We start from the raw sequence: 21,903 nt of genomic DNA, 5'->3' as shown, positions 1-21,903 counted from the left end.
AAATCTTGCTCTTCCATAATCTTACTCTGAAATAGAGGAGTTTGTGTGCCTTAGAATTAGGGAAAGTATGTTCTTTAGCAGTGTACAGAGCTGAAAGAGTATTTAAGTTCTATGGAGATCTCCCCATCACATTAAAACTTCAGCGCTGAGTTTTGCCGAGTGCAGTTGCGGATGGTGTCTGTGTGAGAACAGAAGTGCCATTCTCCAGCTCTGTTGTCGCTGGCTGCTGCCAGGTGCCACCCTGTGGGTTCTTCTCTGGAGCAACTAAGTCTCTATTAGTGACCTCTAGTCTGAATATAAGAAACTGTCATGTTTTGCGAGGAAATGATCTTTGAATCCATTTAAAGTTGAAACTTTTATCACATCCCAAATACCACAGTATACTTATTTTTGAGCCAAATACTTTTTACTTGATAGGTTATACTGCTCCAAACAGTGTAGGCGGCCATTCCTAGAGCACTCGTGCCTGAAATGGTTTACATTTTTAGCAGTTAAAAGGTCTCTTACAGTATTGTACCTTTTAAGTTACTTATTGGCACTAATTGTGTTTGGTTTTAGACAAAATTAACCTCCTTCTCCTATGTTTCCTTGAGGTGGCAGACAGGAAAAGTATCTGACTCTGGTATCAGTGTTAGAGGATGTTCTTAAATGTTCCTACATCTTAGTTGGTCTATTCCATTTGACATGTTAGGAGGTACTTTTCCTTTCTACTCTGATGCAAGGGGAAGGATGATTTTGGACATGACATCTGAGACAGGTGGATACCTGCCTTTCATTTGGTTTAGAGAACTCTGTCACCACAAAGGATAATGCTTTTCTTCTTAGAGCTCCTGTTAAGTGTACAGGAGACAGGATAGTTGTCTTTGTTGACATGAAAGAATTATTGGGATGCCTTTTATATCCCCAACTTCAAGAACTGGGATAGTCCTTAGATCCATTTATTTATTTAAACTCTTCCAAAGCCTCTCCTGTTTTATATCTGTTCTCAGGGTTATAACTCCATGTTTACCATCATCTGCAAAAAGGTACCAAAAGATCCATAAATAAATATTAAATATTCATAAACACATAAATTCTTTTGGTAAAACAACACATTGACAGTTTCAGCTTCATTAATAGAACTGTTTTCGTTCTTCGAATTAACTGGTCATCACTGAGCGAGTGGCTGGTCAACTAATGTAATTTTTCTTTTTGTCCCAAATGGTTAGACCCATGGGTATAGATTTAGTATTTTGGTTTAATAGTATATTGTTTTAACAGAAAAGGCAAGAATGAACCTGGTGACTTTAAAAGGGAGGTTGACAATGGTGGCTTCTCAACTTCTGAAGTAAATCCAAGGGCTTATGGAGAAAAGTGTTCTTACGGGGTTTTGGGTTATGGTGCTATTCCTAAGGTTAACTTTAAATACATAACATACACACTCCTAAGTACCTTTAAGGAAAATTAATAAATAATAGTTAAAATGTTTACATTGAGCACTAGAATATGTTTGACTTTTTTCTACTTTATGCAGAATGCGCAGGGACTTAATGCACAGATGTACTTTAATGTTTAGGATCGGTCTGTATTTCTCTTGAGGAAGAGACAAAGGCACAGAGAGAATGTGAACTGGTCCAGGAAGAAGTGCTGTAGCTTTCCATTATTGCACTTGAAGTATCTTGATGGTATATGTGAAAAATAACTTAAAAAACCTGGTTGTGTATGTCCAAAGTCATATGATTTGATTCATTTATGGATTTTTTTTTAAAAAAAGGATTTTTAAGTATTGAGATTTGGTTTTTACTTCCGTTGAAAGATTAACTATACCAAGCATAATAAGAAAAAAAAGTTGCAAACATTTAAAGGTGAGGTTTAAAGGTGTTTTCCCCCATATTCTTACATTAAAAGGGTGTGTTGACAATGTGTAGTAACTTATGAATAAAAGGAAAATTTATCCCGTTTTCAGATAATTCCTAGGGTGGTCGTTCTATTTTTTTTTTTTAAGTGAAAAATCTGATTAAATCTTTTGTTTAATGTAGTAATCCTTGGAAAGAATGATATTAGTTATTTTCAGAAGCTGAAAAGTTATAACAAGTATATTTTCCAAATAATAGAGAGTTGTACCTAAAAAGGAAATGGTTTTTAATAAGAAAATGGAGGGAAAGACTTAGTTTTAGGAAAAAGCTTGAAAACCTACAAGCACAAATGGGAAAAGGGGTTATAAAACAAACCATTGAAAACACTGTCCTAGGGCAGCACTGTCCCGACGTTCAGAGGCGTGATGAAGCCCTCCGGACTTGCTGGTGACACTCCACACAGGACGACACTGGGTCCACACAACCTTCCTGCTCTCTTCCAACCTTTTATTGTCTCTTTAGAATAAGAACACAACTTAATTCTACTGACACTGGACAAAATTGGAAGAATTTTAATCTCTTCTGTCAGTACAAGTTGAATTTGTGTCAACTGAAAAAAATTAGGTTTATCAGGAGAATGCAAAAGCATTGTTAAAGGGACACAGAACTTTATTTTTCCTTTCTATTCCACTATTTTTTTCAAGTAACTTTTTAAAATGGCTAGAAAATGGTCTTTTTGCTTTGCCCTTTTATAACAAATAACAAGCTCCGTACTTCCCATTAATAGCTGGTATACTTGTCAAATCATTGTTTTGTATAGAAATTAGTTATTCTAGTATGATTGAGCACAGTAGCATTGTGGAAGGACATTTTCACTTGTTAATTATTATTTAAATTACACTGCTAAACTTCTGCTCTGGATACCAGGAAATAATAAAGCAGAAACCCTTTAAGTCTGTCTCTCATCCTCGTACTGGAGAATAAGGACCAAACCAAATAAACTGTCAAAGCTAGGGAGAAAATGGTACAATCGGGAACAAAGGTAGAATCCAACTAGATTAGTAAATATTAGTCCTACTAGTAGCTCAAACTATGTATTAATGGAAAGGACTGGATAAAGAATGTAATTCTGAGGGCTGTATTGGTTTTTCTTACATTTTAAGAAATTTAAAGCTTTTCCAAATGCTTAAGGATACATGGGTATTCTCAAAATGGAGAGTTTTTACCAGTCTTTCATAATCTGCAAGCTATTTTCTAATATGTTGTCAACCTGGTAGCAAAATATCAAGATTCATAATTGGTGTCTTCTCAAGAATTGTTTTTCTGGATTTGATGGTGGGGTGCGGGGAGTCAAAATATTTGGATCCTACAAATCTGCAGCCTTTGTCTTTAAGCATGTAAGTAACCACAGACTACTACTTTCTCAAGTATGGCAAGACTGATTCATAGTTCATTGAACTTATTTACCAGTGCTTCAATACTTCCTGGTCATACTTTAATTTTTAATTTTAAGGTAAGTTTTATCATTAAAACGTCTAAATGGAAATCCATACTGCCAAAGGAAGAGTTAATATCATGAATTATAGCAGTCTTTCCTTTGGTTTAGAAATTACCCTTTCTGATCAGTGGTTAAAAGCTGAAGGAATCTTTGATTTTTAATATGCCGATGTTAATTTTCTAAGTATGGATCAGTCTTGGACTGCATCAGCTCATTCAGTTTACCTGCAGAATCCTTTTCCCCAGCCCCCTGTACTGAGGATTGACCCAGGGGGGTTTACCAGAGCTGCATCTCCAGTGCACACCCCCTCAAACTTTTACTTATGTTTTTGAGACGGGGTCTTGCTAACTTGCTCCGGCTGACCTGGAACGTAGCTTCCTCCTGTCTGTGCCTCTCAAGGCTCTGGGATTACACGTGTGTGCCACTGTGCCTGGGTTCACCTGCAGAATCATAACCACATTGTTATAAAATCCTGTCAAAAAGCAAATCGTTCACTTTTCCACTCCGTCATAAGGTGGTATCATTCTAAAGTAATCCATCTAAAGCAATTCTTTCTAAAGTAATTGAAGCAGTTTTTAGTCAGTGACCAAAATGGTAAAGTAAAACAAATGTAGCTGTCATCCCTACAAGCAGTTTGGATTTTGAATCTTTTCCAAGCCAGACGGTTCTGTGGTAGTGTAGTCAGTGTCCCTTGAAGCTCATGTGTGCCTTTTGTCCTGAGTTGTTTCCCAGCCTTTGGCTGCTTTCTTGTTAATGCAGATTAAACACCTGCAAATTGTAGGTTTGAGCCCAGGGAACTTGAGGGGAGCCATGTTGAAAGAAATGTGGTGTGGGATTTTTTGCGACCCTGCTGCTCTTTAGGAAATCAGGTCAACTGAAAACATAGTACTTACTTTTTTTTTGGCGGGGGAGGGGGTATCAGGGATTGAATTTGGGGGTACTAGACCACTGAGCCACATCCCCAGCCCTATCTTGTATTTATTTAGAGACTGGGTCACTTTTTGCTTAGTGCATCACTTTTTCTGAGGCTGGCTTTGAACTTGGGATTCTCCTGCCTAGTCTCCTGAGCCACTGGGATTACAGGCATGTGTCACCATGACCAGCTCAGTATTTACTTTTGATAGTTTCTCCTATGTTTAGTTTGAAATACTGAGATATTCCAAAAAGGTAAGCTGATAGAAGGCACCTGAACTCATACTTCGTAAAGTTTTAAAGATTTTGATACAATTACAATAGCCACCATAAATCTTACAGGAATCATGACTAATGTTAACCAGCTGTTTTCTGAGGAATGAAGAGAAAACTGCGTTGTGATGAGCTATAATTATCTGGTGGTGGGGGGGGGAGGTAGAGATGAAGGTTGTGTGGTACCTACCCCTCGTTGAGTAAATTGTACCCTAACAGTGACTAAACTAGTAATGAACAATTCACGTTAACTGAATTATTTGAGTCTTGATCTGACACTGCCGCACTGTAGAAGTTAATACTGCAGTGTTAAAGCAGACCCCTCATTAACAAATTATTTGAAAACACTTGCTTTCATAGACTTGAATTTATGGGATCCTTTTGGAAACTTGGATTATGGAAAGGATGAAAGTCATTGGAAGTGTTATTGGTTTTTTGAGATTTGGGTCTTTCATTGCTTACAAGTAGAGGGCAAAGAAGAGGACACACTTCTAGCCAGTTCTGACTCAAGGCTGGCTTGAGGGAAGCCATGATTGTAACTAGAAGGTTTACCATCATCTGGTGAAGGTTCACCATTCGCCAGCCAGTAATGTCAGTACTGTAGAAAAGTATATTCGGAAATAGGTAATTTTTGAGTCAGACTTTTTTTTTTTTTTTTGGTTACCCCTTTTTTTCACCCTCACACTTGTTTTAAGTGCTCCTATTAGAAAATGCTGAATCAGGCAGGGCATTGTGGTGTACACCTGTAATCCCAGCTACTTGAGAGGCTGGGGCAGAAAGATCCCAAGTTCAAGTCCATCTTGGGCAACTTTGTGAGACCCTGTTTCAAAATAGTAAAATAATAGCCTGGGGATGTGGCTCAGTGGTTGATCATCCTTGGGTTCAGTCCCCAGTAACCCAACCAAAACAGATAAAACATTTTTAACGTTTCTTTATTAATCTTTGAACATTCACTTTGGGCTTATGAAAATTTGATTAATTGGAACATAAATACTTAAAATGTGGGAACTAGAGGTTAATGTTTTGAATAAGCCTGTCATGTCTATATCCAATTTTTCGTTCATCAGAGGGCCATCTTAGAACACACGTAGGGCTGAGTGTCATCACTTAGAGGGGGCATCCGGGTAAAGCGTGGATGATCCTGCAGACATGGATTCACAGTACTACTGTGATTTGGCCCTGCAGCAAGAGCAGCAAGGCCTCAAACACTCAGACAGCCCTGACACATGACTGGCACAAAAACAGGGCAGCAGGACTGGGGGTTGTACTGCCTTGTGCCAGAGGACACTGCTACAAATGGGGTGTTCAGGCAGCATCCTCAGAAGTCTTTAAGCTTGTACCCTAACACAGACCTGACTTCCCTTTAACCTACATTATTCTGTATATATTTCTAAAAATAGTTTCTTCAAGGAGAGTAAACCACTTTATTCTCAGTTATAAAATCAACACAAGTATATTTTGGGGAAAAATTCCCCTATGGTTACTCTTCTGTCTTCCTCATGTTTTTATTATTTCATGAAATTCCCATTTTTGTCATCTCAGACTTTAGATACATAGCTTCATCAAACCGGAGTTGGTTTATACAGTATAACTCATAGGGCATATTCTTTATTTCAAGTTCAAATTTTCTTTTTGTTTTTTAAACATTTTTCTTTAGTAGTTTTTATTTTACGTATTTATATGTGGTGCCGAGGATAGAACCCCGGGCCTCACACATGCCAGGCCAGCAGCTCCACCACTAAGCCACAACCCCAGCCCTTCAAATTTTCTTTAAGAAGTGTTTTTTTCAGAACTGATTTTAGTTTTTCCCTGCACAATCTTTAAATTTTTCCCTTCTGATATGAAGTAAACATTAAAATAAGCATTTATCAGTTTCCTAAATTGTTGGTATACTTACACGTCAAAAAAGAAAGTAATGCCCAGTGTGGTGCACATCTGTAATCTCAGTGGCTCTGGAGGCTGAAAGCCAGCCTCAGCAACTCAGGGAGACTGTCTCAGGTAAAATTTTTTTAAAAGGGGTGGGGTCTGGGGATGTGGGTCAGTGGTTCAATCCCCGATACCAAAAAATTTTTTTAGTTATAACAGAATTTTACACTATTTGAATATATTGTTGGGAATGAACCAATAAACCAGTTGTCAACATGCAAATGGATGCAGGTAGTCGAGTGATACTAGTATTTCTTTATCCTGTCAAAGTATACATTTCACCTTAATTTTCCTATATATCTAAAACTTTTGTTATCTGTTTATAGTCTAGCATTTAACTCATTTGTGTTAAGGATTCATTTTGGACATAGGATTGATTTACTGGAATAACAGTTCATAATGTAGACATTTAAAGTTGCTTGAAGGTTGAAAACACTGCTTTATTTTCCGGCAGAGTGACCTAGAGGAGGTGAGATGGGCACGCTTGCTTCAGGGAATGACGATATGGACGTTGTTGTCTTCCTGTTAACGGTTACACTGAACAGAGTGTGCTGTCTTTACAAATAAAATTGCACTTAAAAACCATGAGAATTGCTAATTTCATTAGCAGAAGGGACTAGTGTCTCAAGGTGGCTGTGAGGGCAGGATCTCCAAGCCCAGTTTGGGAGAACTCTTAGGGGTCTCAGAGAAAGCACAGTGGGAAGATCCGTTTCACAGACTTAAGGGAAACGGAAGGGCTTTCGCTACAAGGGCAGAGGACTATTCCTTGTAATGCTGGCAGTGTGAAGGTGACCATTCAGAGAAGCAGGTCTCCCCTGTATTCACTGGTGTTTTCATCAGCTTGCTGATGGGAAAAACTAAGGAAGGTGGTAGGTGGTAGTTCACTGCTACAGAATAATAGTGTTACTTGAAAGTACCTGACCAAACTGCATATTTTCTAGGATTTGGTAGTACAGAATATTGTAGAGCCTTCCAGAAGTTGTGTGAATGTAGGATAATTGTGTTATTTTAGTGATTTAAAGCCTGTCCTTACTTGACTGCTCAAAGCCTGGAAACTTGACTAGCTTGCCAAAAAATAAGGCCTAAAATTCAGAGGCTAATGAATATCAGATTCACAAAAGACATGCCCAAAAAACACTACCGCCCTAGGAAAATATTAGACTTCAGTCTGAAAAATCCAACTTTGAGACACTGGCAGAAATAAGGTTTGAGCCCACCTCACTTTGCTACGTGTGGAGTAGCAGATACGATCTGCAGTCACCCTCAGAACACTCCTGGGGTCTGAGTGAGGGGCTCCCTTTACAGGGAGCTTAGATTTTGGGTTTGGCCAATTCCTTCACAAGTTTAAGTTCATTTAAAATAACACTTCCTCAAAAAGGAAGCCTGCCTTTTGCCCCTTACACCAGCACCCTGCATTGGACGTTCCTTAAAGCAATTACATATATGTAATTATTTTTAGGATCTTTATCATAATCTTATGGAACATATCTAGATGAGACAATATTTGAATAAGATTTAATTCTATCTATGTAAAAATGTTTCAATATTTGAAAAATGAATCTAGGGTTTAAGCCACACTTCAGTTACATAAGATCAGTGTATAGATGTTTTTCATCCACCATTTACCAATTTTAATTTTTTGAGTAAAGAAAATCCTGATCTGCAAATAAAACCTTAAGGCTCTTGAAGACAGCGCTAAATGCATCACTGTCATATAATCCTGATGGCTTTTCTTGTTTAGGTTCTAGTAAAATAATTTCAGAACTTCCATTAAGTATTTTAAAGAAGTTTAATGGAGGATTAGAAATGATGGCAAAAAAAAAAAAAAAAAAACCCCAAGAAATAAAAAATCACATGGTTCTATTTTAAAAATCTGGATTTTAAAGAGGGTTTTTATGTGAGTGGCTTTATGATGCTAAAAGGTATTTTTAACCTCTTGAAAGTCTGCTATTGTGTTGACAGTTATACTCAGATGGTAGATAAGGAAAATATATGGTTACACATGTCAAAATGGCATTACCTTTTTAACTGTTGAAGCAATATAAGTCTTAAATTCGTTGTTTAGGAATGAGTGTTGTTGAGGAATGTAGTAGTAAAATCTTGTGTTACAAGATTCTTGCATTTACATGAACTTTCACTCATTTTTCAGAATCTGTTCCTAGAGACAGAGAACCCAAAACAAAAATGCCAGCATGTATGCATAATCAGAAGGATGCAGTGCAAATGCCTAGTGAAACTCTGAAACCAAAAATGGTACCTGAGAAAGTTCCCCGCAGATGTGCTACTGTTGCTGCAAATAAAATAAAGATAATGAGTAATCTAAAAGAAACGATTTCAGGACCAGAAAATGTCTGGATTAGGAAGAGTAGCAGAAAACTGCCCCATCGAAATGCTTCTGCTGCGGCTAAGAAAAAATTACTGAATGTTTATAAAGAGGATGATACAACCATAAATTCTGAAAGTGAAAAGGAGCTAGAAGATATTAATAGCAAAGTGATTTTTTTTAGGCGGTTCAGATCCTGGAAAGAAAAAGCACAATAGTGACTGAGAATGTAGAAGTGGTATCTGAAAACAAGCAGGGACCTCACGGAAGCTTGCAGTTACATTCTGCTGTAAGCCCCAACCCTAATCCCTTCCTGGCATCTTCTGAGGAATTTTCTAAAAGCCATACTTCAGTGGGTCAGAGTGGGATGGAGGTGTCCTCCCAGCCAGCTCTTAAACCAACACAATACAGGGGGGTTCTGAGGAGGAAGTAGATGTTGGAGAGGTGGAAAGAAAAGATAGTGGACCTTTAAGATTGCAGTTCCTTTACAGAGAGCAAGGTCCTTAAGATGCTAAGTACATGATATGTAGGAAGGATTGAAAAAAACTTTCAACATCTCAACCTGATGCTAATTTTAAGGTCTTTTGAGTATAAAAATTTAAGCCACCATGATTATGGTGTCATTACTGAAGCTGGAAAAAAAATGGGCTCATTTTCAAAGTAAAGTGCTGGTGAGCTTATTTGACATTTGAGTGAAGCAAAAACTTAAACCAGATCTAATTCCTAAAATTCACATCCAAAGGTTGAAAACAAAAGGACCAGGGAATTCAATGCTGCTGGTGTTGCTGAGTTCAGAAGTAGTGTTGGAAATAGGCAGGGAGAGAAAGTCCACTGATGTCTTATTTTGTTTAAAACATTGGAATTCATACTGAATGATATGACCACTTGGTATGACTAATTCAGGGAATATATATTTTTCTATGAAAGTTCTGAATGTGACTCTCACTTTTCCTTGTTTTATGTAGCAGCAAAAATTAAGAGGCAGGCTTAGTTTTAATCAGAAAATAAAAAGTAGAGCTTATGATCAAAGCAGTCATAGTTTTAGATTACAGAGTGAAGTATCACCTTTATCTTCAGCACCTTTGAAGTTGAACAATGGGAAAATTTATTACAATCTCATCAGAAACTTACGGCAGCACGTCTGGATTATTTGTTGTGGCCTTTGCTAGGATAAGAAAATCTGATCATGGTACTACAAATAATTTATTTGTAATGGGGCTTCATTTACTAGTAGGTATTTGTTGAAATTAAGATCATCAGATTAAATGAATGTATGGTCAGATCTTTTTAACTTAGTAAGATGTTACTGGAAAAATTGTCATAAGCAATTTGTTTTCCCATTTAAAAATATCTGTGAATATCAGTATATGATCTGCATGTATAAATGAAAAAGTAAAGTATAGAAACCTAAGCGTTTCTATTTCTTCTTAAGACTAATGCTTCTTTTTTTTTTTTTGTTGTTGTTGTTGTACAGATGGACCAAGTGTTTAGCTTACTTGAGAAACTTGTGGTTGCATGTCTGTTTTTGAAAAGGCTTTTGGTTTTTTTAGTGTAAGCCAGAGTAGTCTAACCTACAATGTGTGTCCTTTGTTCTTTTTGTAGTATACTTTAATTTTAAATATGATCTCCAATATCTTGTTATTTAGAATAGTTGAGAAAGGGAAGAATTCCTAATAAACTGCTATTTTTAGGTGCATGGGATTTAACTTTTGATCTTTAATTAAATGCTAAAACTTATTTCCTAGTCCTAAATTTACACTTAATTTCAAATTTCTTATTTGGGATATCCTCAAAAAGTGCCACTAAATAAAATATTTAAGTCTCAGTGAAGACTATTATGCAAAATTTTCAACAATTCAATGTAATTAAGTTTTGAGTTTGTAATCTTTGGTTTTTGTCAGTATCTGAGATTGTATGGTCATCCTTTCATAATGGAATTCCTTTACTGGTTTAGTATTTAATTCAAACACACATTTGCCTTTTTAAAAGTGCTTGGTCTAAGTTTATTGTAACTGCATGAAATAAGCATTTGTTTGAAACTTAACATTCTTGTAAAACTGTTTTGAGATGTATGCAGAATTTAAATCATAGCCAAATGTATTATCATTACTCTACAATAACTTTAGTCAGACTGTCAGAAAAGATTTCATAATGTAATTGAAAAATCAAATTGAATATTCTACTTGTAAAATGACAATTACTTAACAAAAGGACTAAGACAGTGATGCCCAAACAGCCTTTTCATTCTGCAATTCACTCATTTTACTATCCAACTAACCTAGGAGTCTTCATGTTTTAAAATGTTATATTGGTAATCTTGTATATTCTCTCTCATAGACGATACCGATACCCAGTTTCCTAAGCGCTTATTGCTAGCAACTTGGTCTGTTTACTCTTAAATGTTCAGGTTCTTTCCCCCCAGATGTGTAAAATTGTTGCGGTGATTTTATGTAAATGATATTTTTATTTTCCTACATCTTAAGATGTTTCTGGCAACTTGGGGATATTTTGGGTTAATCTCAAAAGACTCCCTCTGACCCCAATGTATTGTGACCACTCACTGAAAAGGTTCCGAGATGCAGGCAGTGACATCCATTTCAGCACGACTACACCCAGGATCGGTGTTGCGCGTTTCATTGTAGTAATAGATGCAGCCACGAGTTGTCCCCTTTTTCTCTCGCGTGGAACAGTGCTCTGTGAGCTTTGTCTTCCAGCACAAGCTAATAAAGAACCATTTCAATACTTAACAGTGAAAGACTATTTAAAATGAAAAAGTTTACAAGTGGCCAAGTTTTAAGAACTATTTTTGCATTCTCATAAAAAAACGGTTTTTAGGTCGGCTTGACAATCATCAGCTTTTGAAATGTGAATTCCTAAGCCAGAGTAAAGGTCTCATTTCTACAACCGCGAAGCACTGTATTTCTTCTGCCCGCCGTCCCGGGCCTCCGTCCTCACCACGGCCCACAGGGGCGCCCAGGTGTGGAGCAGCGCTCAGCGTTCCGCCCCGTCGCGCCTACTGGAGGGGAAGGGGAAGGGTCTGGAGGAAGGAAAGGCCTGCGGGCAGCGCTCTCGGTGAAGCTCTTTGCAGGGGACGGGACCGTTACCTGACTGGCAGGAAGCCGTCCGTGGGCCCCGCCGTCCGGCTCACTTTCTGCCCCTCTAGCCCGCAGTCCTCCAGTGTCTCGGTCTCCCCGCGTGGCTCGGCAGCAGAAGGTAAACGCGCGGAGCTTCAAGCGCCTGGGGAGCATCGAATAGTGCCACTGGCGCGGGAGGGGCGTGTCGGCGCGCGCGGGCGGCACAGGGGGCGAGGCTACGCTCAGGGGCGGTACGAAGTCGGGGCCGGGCGGAGGAGCGCTGCGCAAGGGGCGTGGCCAAGCGTAGGGCCGTGTGGGGGGCGTGGTCGCGCGCACGTGCGCGTGCGCCGTCCCGCGGCGCCGCGGTTGTGCGGCGGTCGGTCTCGGGGAGGCCATGGCAGCCACTTTCTTTGGAGAGGTGGTGAAGGCGCCGTGCCGAGCCGGGACGGAGGATGAGGAGGAGGAGGAGGAGGCGGGCAGGAGGGAGACTCCCGAGGACAGGGAAGTCCGGCGGCAGCTGGCGCGGAAGAGGTGAGGCGCCGGCGCGGGCGGCGCGGGGGTGGGAGCGCGCTGGCCCGCACCGCGAGGGGCCGGCGGGGCGCGGTCGGCTCTGCCCGCCCGGCCGCCCGGCCCCGCTGCCCGGCCCGGGGTGGGTCTGCGCGCGCCCTGCGGGGTCGCGCTGCGCCCGCGCCGCTCTCCCTGCCCCACACCCCGCTGGCCTGCGTCGGTAGCAGGTGGGCGCTTTCTCGACAGTTACTTCCTAACACAGAAATGGGAGAAAAGTTAAGTGACCCCGGACGCCCACCCACCACGTAAATCGGCAGTTGTGAAGACGGTGCCACGGTGGTTTCCCCTCCTCCCGCCCCTAGGCACGGCCCAGTACGGCCTTCCACCTCGGCAGAGTGCGTCTCAGACGACTTAGGTATTTTATTACGTACGCTGTTAATAGTAATTTTCCCATGTCGTTTAATCGTCCAAGGTCAGATTTACCTAGTTTGATCAGACATGAGGTTTTCCGGTGGCTTGGGTAAATCGGGATCCGACGAGGTCCGCATCTCACATTTGGAGGTGCATTTCGTTTGGAGCAGTCCACCTTCCCGGTCACTCCTGCTGAGAGCTCGGGGTTTGCCTGGTCGCTCCTCCTGGAGGCATTTAACACATGTGCTCATCACCTACATTTCCTGCAAATGAACTTCATTTTGAAACTTGGGTCAAATTCACATTCTTTGACGAGAGTGCTTTGAAGTGGTGCTTTCTATTTCTTATTGCATACTGCCCAGTTTTCTCACTTTAAGGATGCCAAGGTTGACCAGGGGTCGGATGGACATGAAACTTGCTTGCAGTAGTTTTATCTGTCGATTATCAGTGCCTGAATCTGTGCTTTATTTAGGATTCTAATTATGGTCTTCAAAAAATGCAAGTGTCAGTTTTACCTATTAGGAAGGGCTCTTCAATCATACCTTATAATGTTGTTTTTCCAAAGTAGAATACTGTGTTTAAGTTGTTTTGGTCTTATCTTGTTTCTTGTGTTAGGGAGGTGCGGCTTCTTCGAAGACAGACAAAAACATCTCTGGAAGTTTCTCTGCTAGAAAAATATCCTTGTTCCAAGTTTATAATTGCTATAGGAAATAATGCAGTAGGTAAGTGAAAATGCAGACGACTAGAGATTTTTTTGAAAGAATAAAATATGAAGTTACTTACTTCTTTCCATCCTAAAAGACTTCAGATTTTGGTTACTTAAAAAAAAGAAAAGTCTTGGTAGAGTAACTTTGTTTCTGAGAGGGGATTAAATACATCACCTACTCATGTGTACCTTCTTTTTTTAAAAATCAAAGTAAAAAATAGGATTTAAAAGAAATATTTTTGTCTTCAGGAACTTAAAACTCAAGGAACTATTTCTGATGTGTTGTAGTCAGGTTTATGCAAATGTTTTTGAGTTAATAGACTTTTGAAAACAATGAGAACTCTAAGAGTAAGAATCATCACTAGCATTTTTGAGCAATTTAGTTCTGATGTCTTTGTATTGATTCACTTGGTGCGTTAAAGGTAGAAAAGTGTAGAGTTCATCCTGAACAATGTCTGTGTACAGCACACAAAGACCTTATAATTTTAGGGGAATAACAGGTATTGGGAGCATTGGGAATCCCATTAAGATCCCTTGCCTCGGGCTTCAGTAGTAGAGCGCTCACCTAGCACATGTGAAACACCACATAAAAATGAAAAATATAGGAATTGTGTCCACCTAAAAATATATATTTATTTTAAAAAAATGCTCCCTCGCCATATAAAGCACTCCTAGACCTTATAGAACAGATTAAGTATATATTACTATGACTCATTTGTATGAATTTCTGGTCTCATATTTTTAGGGGAGTGTTTCACTGTAAGAGTACAATAACAAGTCTGTCTGTCAGTGAGCCTGTCTTCTCCATCCTGGCTGTAGTCTTGTCTTAGTCAGTGTGGCCTTTCATGTGAAGCCCAGGTTGTGCTCTTGCAAAGTGGTGGCCTTAGATGGTCTTGATGACTTTTTCAGCTTTGAAATTCTAGAGTAATTTTAACTCTTTTTTTTTTTTTTGGCAGTGCTAGGGATTGAACCGAGGGCCTTGTGCTTAGGAGGCAGGCACTCTACTAACTGAGCTATATCCCCAGCCCTTTAATTTAATTTTAATTCTTTATTGAATAGAAAATATAACATGCAGAGTTCTAAGCACTAACTTGTTTGAATTGTTCTCTTACAGCATTTTTGTCATCGTTTGTTATGAATTCAGGCGTCTGGGAAGAAGTTGGTTGTGCTAAACTCTGGAATGAATGGTGTAGAACAGTGGACACTGCACACCTGTCCCCTTCAGAGGCTTTTTGTGTGTTTTATCACCTAAAATCAAATCCCTTGGTATGTGGGACTTGACTTGTATGTTTAAAAGTTAGTCTTGTAAGCATCACAGTCTTTTCTGTTAGTACCCCAGAATCTCACAGGCACGTCTCTGAACTGCCCTTTCAGTGTGTTCTTATTTTGATACCAGTTGCCAATAATAACTTAACTCTTACTAAATTTTAAAAGAAGTAAATGCGTCCGTAATAGAGTCAGGAAAACAAGTTTGTCTAAGTGTTTGTGTTAGCTTTCTGTCACTGTAACAAGTGTGTGAGATAATCAGCTCACAGTTTTGGAGGTCCTTCATGATCAGGCAGACACATTCCTTTAAGACTTCTGGGGGACAGTATGTCATGGTATGAGCACATGGCTAGCAAAACTGCTTACCTCATGACCAGGAAGCAAAAGAGAAGGAAGACCAAATCCCAATGTCGCCTTCAAGGCCACAACCCCCAGTGACCCAAAGACCTCCTGTTAGGCCCCCCACTTCAAGTTTCTACCACCTCCCAATAGTGCCAGGTGATATAGACTTTGACAAGTTTTAGAAACGAAGAAATACCGGGCCTTTTGCAGACATTCCAGATCCAGATTGTAGACATTGATATTCACATGATACCTATATGGTGGCAGTCTGGGTGTGTATAAAATTTATTTACCTTGACAAAAAACTTGGAATTTTATTTTTCAGGTGTTTGTCTGTCAGTGCAGTTGCTATGTTGCTGAAGATCAGCAGTATCAGTGGCTGGAAAAGGTAAGAGAGAAATGAGACCCTGTGAATCTGTAGACTATAGAAGTTGCTATTTTTTAAGTTCAGTATCTTTTCATTTAGACTTATGCAGTCAGATATTATACAGGAAAGGATTTTGTTTTTATTTTCTCAAATAAATAAACATTCACTGCAGGCTCCAAAATATGACATCTCTTTTTCTTTGCAGTAGGGTGTACATAGATTTTCTTCATTTTGTTGGAAATTTGTGCACATGGTATGTGCACAATGAAATAAGTTTTTGAGTGAAGAATTGAACTCATCTAGAAATTTTAAAGGAAACCATAATTTTTGTCAGTTTTATATTATAGGTTGAGTATCCCTTATCTCAAATGTCTGGGACAGAGTGTTTCAGATCTAGTATTTTTTTCAGATTTTGATATGTTTGCATATACATAATGACATATCTTGGAGATGGGAACCAGGTATAAACACAGATTTGTTGTTTCAAATACATCTTATTCGCATAGCCTGAAGATAACTGTACAAAGTTTTTGATGACTTTGGGTATGAAACAAATTCTTGGTGTAGAATTTTCCACTTGTGTTTTTATGTAGGTACTCAAAAGTTTTTGGATTTTTAAGCATATCAGAGTTTAGGTTTTTGGATTAGGGATGCTAAATGTACATATATTTTTCATATATATCTGTTTTTCTATCTTTATGTTTCAATTTTTTTTTTTTTTTTTTTTTTTTTAATGTACCAGGGATTGAACCCAGGGGTGCTTTACCACTAAATCACCTCCCCAGCCCATTTTTATATTTTATTTAGAGACAGGGTCTTGCTGAGTTGCTGAGACTGACTTTTAACTCTTGACGAATCCTTATTTTCATGTGTGTGTGTGATATTGAGCATTGAACCCAGGGGCTCTCTAACACTGAGCTACATCTCCAGCCCTAGTTAGCCAGGGTCTCCCTAGGTTTCCAAGGCTGGCCTTGAACTTGCCATCCTCTAGCCTTAGACTCCTGAGTAGCTGGGATTACAGGTGTGCACCACCATGCCCAGCCTATTTTTATCTTTATTATTAAAAAAATTTTTAGTTGTAGATGGACACAATACCTTTATTTTATTTTAGTCATTTTATGTGGTGCTGAGGATCAAACCCTGTGCCTCACACGTGAGAGGCAAGTGCTCTACTACTGAGCCATGATCCCAGCCCCTTATTTTTATTTTTAATAGATACAAAATTGTACTTATTTATGGGGTGCAGCGTGGTATTTCAGTATACACATGGAAATCCATGGTATAGTCTTCACCCTGGTCATTTGTCATTTCTTTCTTTTTTTTTTTTTTATTGTAAACAAATGGGATACATGTTGTTTCTCTGTTTGTACATGGCGTAAAGGCATTTGTCATTTCTGTTTCCCCTGTATTTGTAAATGAAGTAGGCCCTTCAGGCCTTGTGTACTTCTTAGCAATATCTCAGCTTAAATCTCAGGTGTATTTTAACTTGATATTAAAATTAAATTTATTAGAAGTAAGAATTTCCTTTTCTACTTACTTTAAACCAGTTGGCATACTTAGAAGAATTTGCTTAAAGTTAGTAAATGCATTTTATTAAAAGAAAAGTTGTTTAAAAAGATCTTTGCTTATGTGTATCTTCTGGGGAAGAGGGTCAGAGCAAAGAATGTTAGGAAATTATTCTTTATTTGTATTTTTTTATTATTTAGGGTGATTATTATTTCAAAAATAATTGATTTTGCACTGTGGAACAGATGAACATATTCTAGACTTGAAAAAAAAATAAAATCATGCATTTCTTTTGTTTTTTGTTTTTTTTTTGTTTGTTTGTTTGTGGTGCTGGGGATTGAATCCAGGGCCTATGTGCTTGCAAGGCAAACTCTCTACTCACTGAGCTGTATTCCCAGCCCAAAATCATGCAATTCTAAAATAAAATTTTTTAATCATTTTGTCCTTTAGGGGTATTCTTTGGGTCACTCGACTATTTTTTTCAAATCATCCTGATAATTAAATGCAATCTAACAGTTCTTAGTTATTGTAGATTCAGACTTTTAAGTGTTCTAAGAAGGAAAATAAATTGAGCCTGTGAGTAATGTTTTATTTTTTCTTAAGTGAGATGTACCTGAAAACAAACTTGAATTGTGTTGACTTTTTTTGTATTTATTTACAAAGTTATGATATAATAAAATTAGTTGTATGAATTATGGCACTAAATATAAAATCTTCATTTCTGTTTTTATTATTGGAAATAGCTGTTTTCTTCACAGAATATTTTAAAATAAGTGTGGTAACATAAAAACTATTCTTTTTTCTTTAAAAAATAGTTGCTTGCTTTGTTTGTGTCAGCATGGATTTTATTAGGAGGTAGAAGGGTTCTTGGAGAGCTGCCAGATCCACTCTTCGAGTTATGGAAGAGGACACTGAGCTCTAGAGCACTTGAAACTTGCCCACAATTGTAGGAACCCAAGAGCGAGTTCAGTGAGAGCCATTTTCCAGGTGTCATTATTGGTGGGTGAGGATGAGCCGATGGTGGGGTGTGCTCTTGGGACTCGCTTTCTCAGGTCAGCGCTCCTGTGGCAGCTACTTGGGCACTGTCAATCCGTGGTTGTGTTCACTACCCATCAGTCTCTTACTGCCCTGAGGTCATACTGTCTTGAGTTAAGGGACAGGAATGCACCTTGAGAAAGAGTGCCCAGCAGAGTGCAGAGTGCAGGTCAAACCCAGGGGGACAGTTAAGCCTGCACGCTGCTCTCCAGGTGCAGTGTGCCCCTGCAAGGTGTGGAGCTGCCCTCCATGCTGTTGGGTGAACAGCTAGAGCAGCGTTTCTGTTCCCTAACATGCTTACCCTTGTTTAATTTTAAATCAATTTTGTGTCAGGTTTTTGGCTCTTGTCCAAGGAGGAACATGCAGATAACTATTCTCACATGTCGGCATGTCACTGACTATAAAACCTCAGAATCTACTGGCAGCCTTCCTTCTCCTTTCCTGAAAGCCCTAAAAACTCAGAATTGCAAGGACACTGTCTGTTGCTCACTGCTAGAACAGCCGAACATCGTGCATGGCCTTCCTGCGGCAGGTGGTATCAAAATTCATATTTACATTTTATCTTACTGCTAATTATTATTTTCACATTAGAGAACTTTTTGAGGTAATTTTTTGATGGTCAAAACTATTATATTGCTATTAATCTTCAGTATCTATACTTACAAGTATAGTATATTTGGTTTGAGTTTTAAAATTTTCTAGACACAGTTATCTTATGAGAGCAGATCAGATGGCTTAAGTGTTCTGCTTCAGAATTAGTTTCTTTTTGGTCTCTGACAACTCAGAATGCAAGTCAATGTTAGTTGTAAATTGTATGAAAAGTTGGTAAAGTATATTTTAATTATCAAAACAGTGATATTGAAGTTTGATAGTTACTTTAATGTGTTTTGCTTTAATATCTTTTATTACTATAATTATATTTTGTTGTCAGATTGCCATTTACTTTTCAGCAGTTTATCTTTTATTGTATACGATTGTTATTTGTTAAATATATTGTATTAAAGGAAAAAGTTTTTTTTTCTCCATGTTAAGTTTATTAGAATAAGAAGTGACTAAAGTTTTGGTAGTGTGCATCATATATTTATTTGTTACATGTAACTTGCTTTGTTTATTATAGTGACTAAAATTTTAACTTTCACACTACTTAAAATTGAGCAGAATGTTTAGAAATTGTAAAATAAAGATAATATTTACAAAAGCAAAAGATTATTAGGAAAATGGGGCTGGGGATGTGGCTCAGTTGATACAGTGCTTGTCTCGCATGCACGAGGCTCTGGGTTCAATCCCCAGCACCAAAAAAAAAAAAGATTATTAGGAAAATAAGTTGATTTTTGAAAGAAAATACACATTATAATTGATTTAGTATAGCAGTAAATGTCTTGATTCAAAGAGGCAACAGAGCTTACTTTTTTTTTTTTTTTTTTTTTTTTTTTTTGCGGTGCTGGGAATTGAACCCAGGGCCTTGTGCTTGCGAGGCAGGCACTCTACCAATTGAGCTATATCCCCAGCCCCAGAGCTTACTTTTTAAAGCAACCTTTATTATTTAAAGGTGGTTAATTTAGAAATCATATAACAGAAAACATAAATGGTTTTTCCTTTGGTCATAGTTCTAAGTTACTGTCAAGTATGGAAAATCCCTGCCATTCTGTATTTGTGTTATACTGATGTGATGAAATTAGACCTCATTACCGTGGAAGCTTTTAAGCCTATACTTTCTTCCAGAAGCTTGAAAGGCTTGGCTAAGGTAAGGTTTTACTCACTTAATTTAACAGCTGAGTTGTTAGAATGAACCTGAGTGTACAGGGTCAGTGTGAACTCTAGGCAGTACTTGGAGAGCCTGTCTTCTCCATGCCCAGTTTCCTGGTTTGTCCATGGAATGAACTTGTCACCCTCTTTTCTGGATTAACTTCTGTAACTTATGTGTAGACAAGTGCGTTGCCCTTACATCCCACGTGTCTGTGTGTAACTCACTTGGAAGGATGTAACTTTTGAGTATAGTATGTATCAACTTAACAACATGTGTTCACCTAATTTTGAGGGCACTGGATATGTGAAGATGCAAGCTCAGAACACAGGGTGCCCTGGCCTGGGGACCCCGTAAGAATTATTAATGAACCTTTGTCCCACCCTTAGGTCTGTGGGTTCGTTTACTAGAAAAATACATACCAGAACACATACACAGCAACATTTGCCTAGCATTTCAGGCCACTTAGGGACTCCCCGACTTTCTCTTAAAGAGATTTGTAACGAGTGCACAGTGCCTGGTTGAGAGTACGTCAGAGGAAAGGGGGTGTAACAGCATTGTTCATGACCCTGTCTTATCTGTAGCTGTCAGGGTTAAAACCCATGGCACTTGTCTTGGAGTTAGCTCATTTCACAGGTCTCCTAAGATTGTTTCTTCCTCAGCTCCAGTGGTAGGGGAGCATGTTTCTTCATTTTAGTGTCCCTGGTTTACCACACACCTGGCGTGTAGAAGAAAGCCTTCAGTAACCCTTTGTTGATTGGTGAAGAGTAAAACTGTAAAGCTCTGATTTGGTGTGTGTCACGTGCATCTAAACATTTTCATTTCTTGCTTTGAAGATACTGATCTGTGGAAGGGTGAGATGGTTGCTGTGAAGAGTGCTGTTTTTTTTCAATTTTTTTTAGTTGTAGATGGACACAGTACCTTTATTTTATGTGGTATTGAGGTTTGAACCCAGTACCTCACACCTGCTAGCTGAGCCCCAGCCCCAGCCCAAGTTCTGTTTTCTTAATGACCCAGTGAGGTCATTTGAGTTAGTGCAAGGTTTCTGTCCACGCAGAGTGGGATTTGTCCAGCAGTAGTTAACAGGAGTTAGCAGCCCCACTCCAGAGCCCACCCCAGCAGGCGCGGTGCCAGTGCCAGTGTCCCACTAGGTGGGACAGCCTCTCACTGAGGTGGGCCAAAGGGCAGGCAGGAAGCGGCCCCATGGCTGGCTTTGCAAGATGGAAGAGCCTCAGTGGGGCATGGGAGGAGGAAGGCTGGGTGCCATGAAGGTTGCGGTGGGCAGGGAGAGTAGGGTGAAGGGGCAGGTGCACCCTGAGGTTTGGGCTGGGGAAGGACCCACTGAGCTTTCCTCCGCTCGAGCTGTTCCCTTGGAAAGAGGTGCTGGAAAGCAGTGCCACTGCTCAGGGTCCTGCTTATGACTTCTCAAGAGCCTCAGGCGGGGTGTGCAAGTTGCCTCTCACTGAAGCCTTGACAGCTTTTTCTCTTCTTCCAGAATATCCCGCAGGGCACAGAGATACTGAAGAAATTGATGACAACAAATGAGATTCAGAGTAACATTTATACGTGATCCCAAAGATTGTTCTGTAATGTCTTCTACACTGTGTCTAACTGTAGCCACCCCAGGCTCCAGAAGCATCCAGTCCTTCCAGGGGAGCAGTGCGCACTGCTTTGAGGGCTACTCTGGAGGTGCTGTGTTCTGAGGGTGATAAAATGGAATAAACTTTAAAAAGTTTATTGTGGTTTAATTCCTTCTTCATGGTGATACTGTTCAAAACTGACATGAGCAGACATTCTTTTATCCACCAGGTGGGAGTATTTTATTTGAAACTTCAAGGTAATGTTAAGGTTTTGAAAAACTGTAGTCAGCGGGTTGTATTAAATTGAGCACATACTTGGGTGCAAAAAATCTGAAAGTTGACTTCTTAGTGATGATTTTTTTTTGTGGTGGGGGTGGTGTGGTGTGTGGGTCCTGGGGATTGAATCCAGAGGAGCTTTACCACTGAGCTACATACCCAGCCCCCCCACCTTTTTTTTTTTCTTTAATTTCTTAAGACAGGTCTCACCAAGTTGCTTAGGGCCTTGCTTAGTTGCTGAGCCTGGCCTCAAACTTGCTTTCTCCTGCCTCAAACTCCCAAGCTGCTGGGATTATAGTCACGTGCCACTGTGCCTGCTAGT

The 21,903-nt window shown here is 39.3% G+C and overlaps 2 protein-coding genes across 5 annotated transcripts in view; both read left to right on the top strand.

Annotated features, from left to right (window-relative positions):
• The window catches only part of Brwd1 (bromodomain and WD repeat domain containing 1), a 119,816-nt gene extending 108,133 nt beyond the window's left edge, over positions 1 to 11,683 (top strand). For all 3 annotated transcript variants that reach the window (XM_047563871.1, XM_047563872.1, XM_047563870.1), the window contains one exon: positions 8,594 to 11,683. In XM_047563871.1, the coding sequence (XP_047419827.1) occupies positions 8,594 to 8,985 (392 nt within the window). In that variant the 3' untranslated portion in view covers positions 8,986 to 11,683. The remainder of the gene's footprint in view (positions 1 to 8,593) is intronic.
• A 514-nt stretch (positions 11,684 to 12,197) lies between these two features.
• Psmg1 (proteasome assembly chaperone 1) lies at positions 12,198 to 21,460 on the top strand. Of its 2 annotated transcripts, XM_047564357.1 has the most exons (8): positions 12,249 to 12,372; positions 12,611 to 12,763; positions 13,375 to 13,481; positions 14,580 to 14,731; positions 15,399 to 15,461; positions 18,315 to 18,513; positions 19,589 to 19,725; positions 21,221 to 21,460. In XM_047564357.1, exons 4-8 carry the CDS (start codon positions 14,600 to 14,602, stop codon positions 21,293 to 21,295), a joined length of 606 nt encoding a protein of 201 aa, XP_047420313.1. In that variant the 5' UTR covers positions 12,249 to 12,372; positions 12,611 to 12,763; positions 13,375 to 13,481; positions 14,580 to 14,599; the 3' UTR covers positions 21,296 to 21,460. The 2 variants fall into 2 exon arrangements, with proteins under 2 accessions (XP_047420312.1, XP_047420313.1); XM_047564356.1 differs by lacking the exon at positions 12,611 to 12,763 and having other exon boundaries at positions 12,198 to 12,372.
• Positions 21,461 to 21,903: the final 443 nt, after the last annotated feature.

The sequence above is a fragment of the Sciurus carolinensis genome, chromosome 9, assembly GCF_902686445.1.
Source record: "Sciurus carolinensis chromosome 9, mSciCar1.2, whole genome shotgun sequence".
In the NCBI taxonomy this organism is placed as follows: Eukaryota; Metazoa; Chordata; class Mammalia; order Rodentia; family Sciuridae; genus Sciurus; species Sciurus carolinensis.
Note: the sequence above shows the minus strand (reverse complement) of the source record. Positions and strands in the feature narration are given on the sequence as shown.

What these genes read in the sequence shown, in the direction of transcription:
- Psmg1 (XM_047564356.1), top strand. Translation starts at nt 12,236, where the DNA reads ATGGCAGCCACTTTCTTTGGAGAGGTGGTGAAGGCGCCGTGCCGAGCC. An exon ending in CGGCAGCTGGCGCGGAAGAG is followed by an intron (nt 12,373 to 13,374) that starts GTGAGGCGCCGG and finishes TTCTTGTGTTAG; the next exon opens with GGAGGTGCGGCTTCTTCGAA. An exon ending in AGTATCAGTGGCTGGAAAAG is followed by an intron (nt 15,462 to 18,314) that starts GTAAGAGAGAAA and finishes ATTTTGTGTCAG; the next exon opens with GTTTTTGGCTCTTGTCCAAG.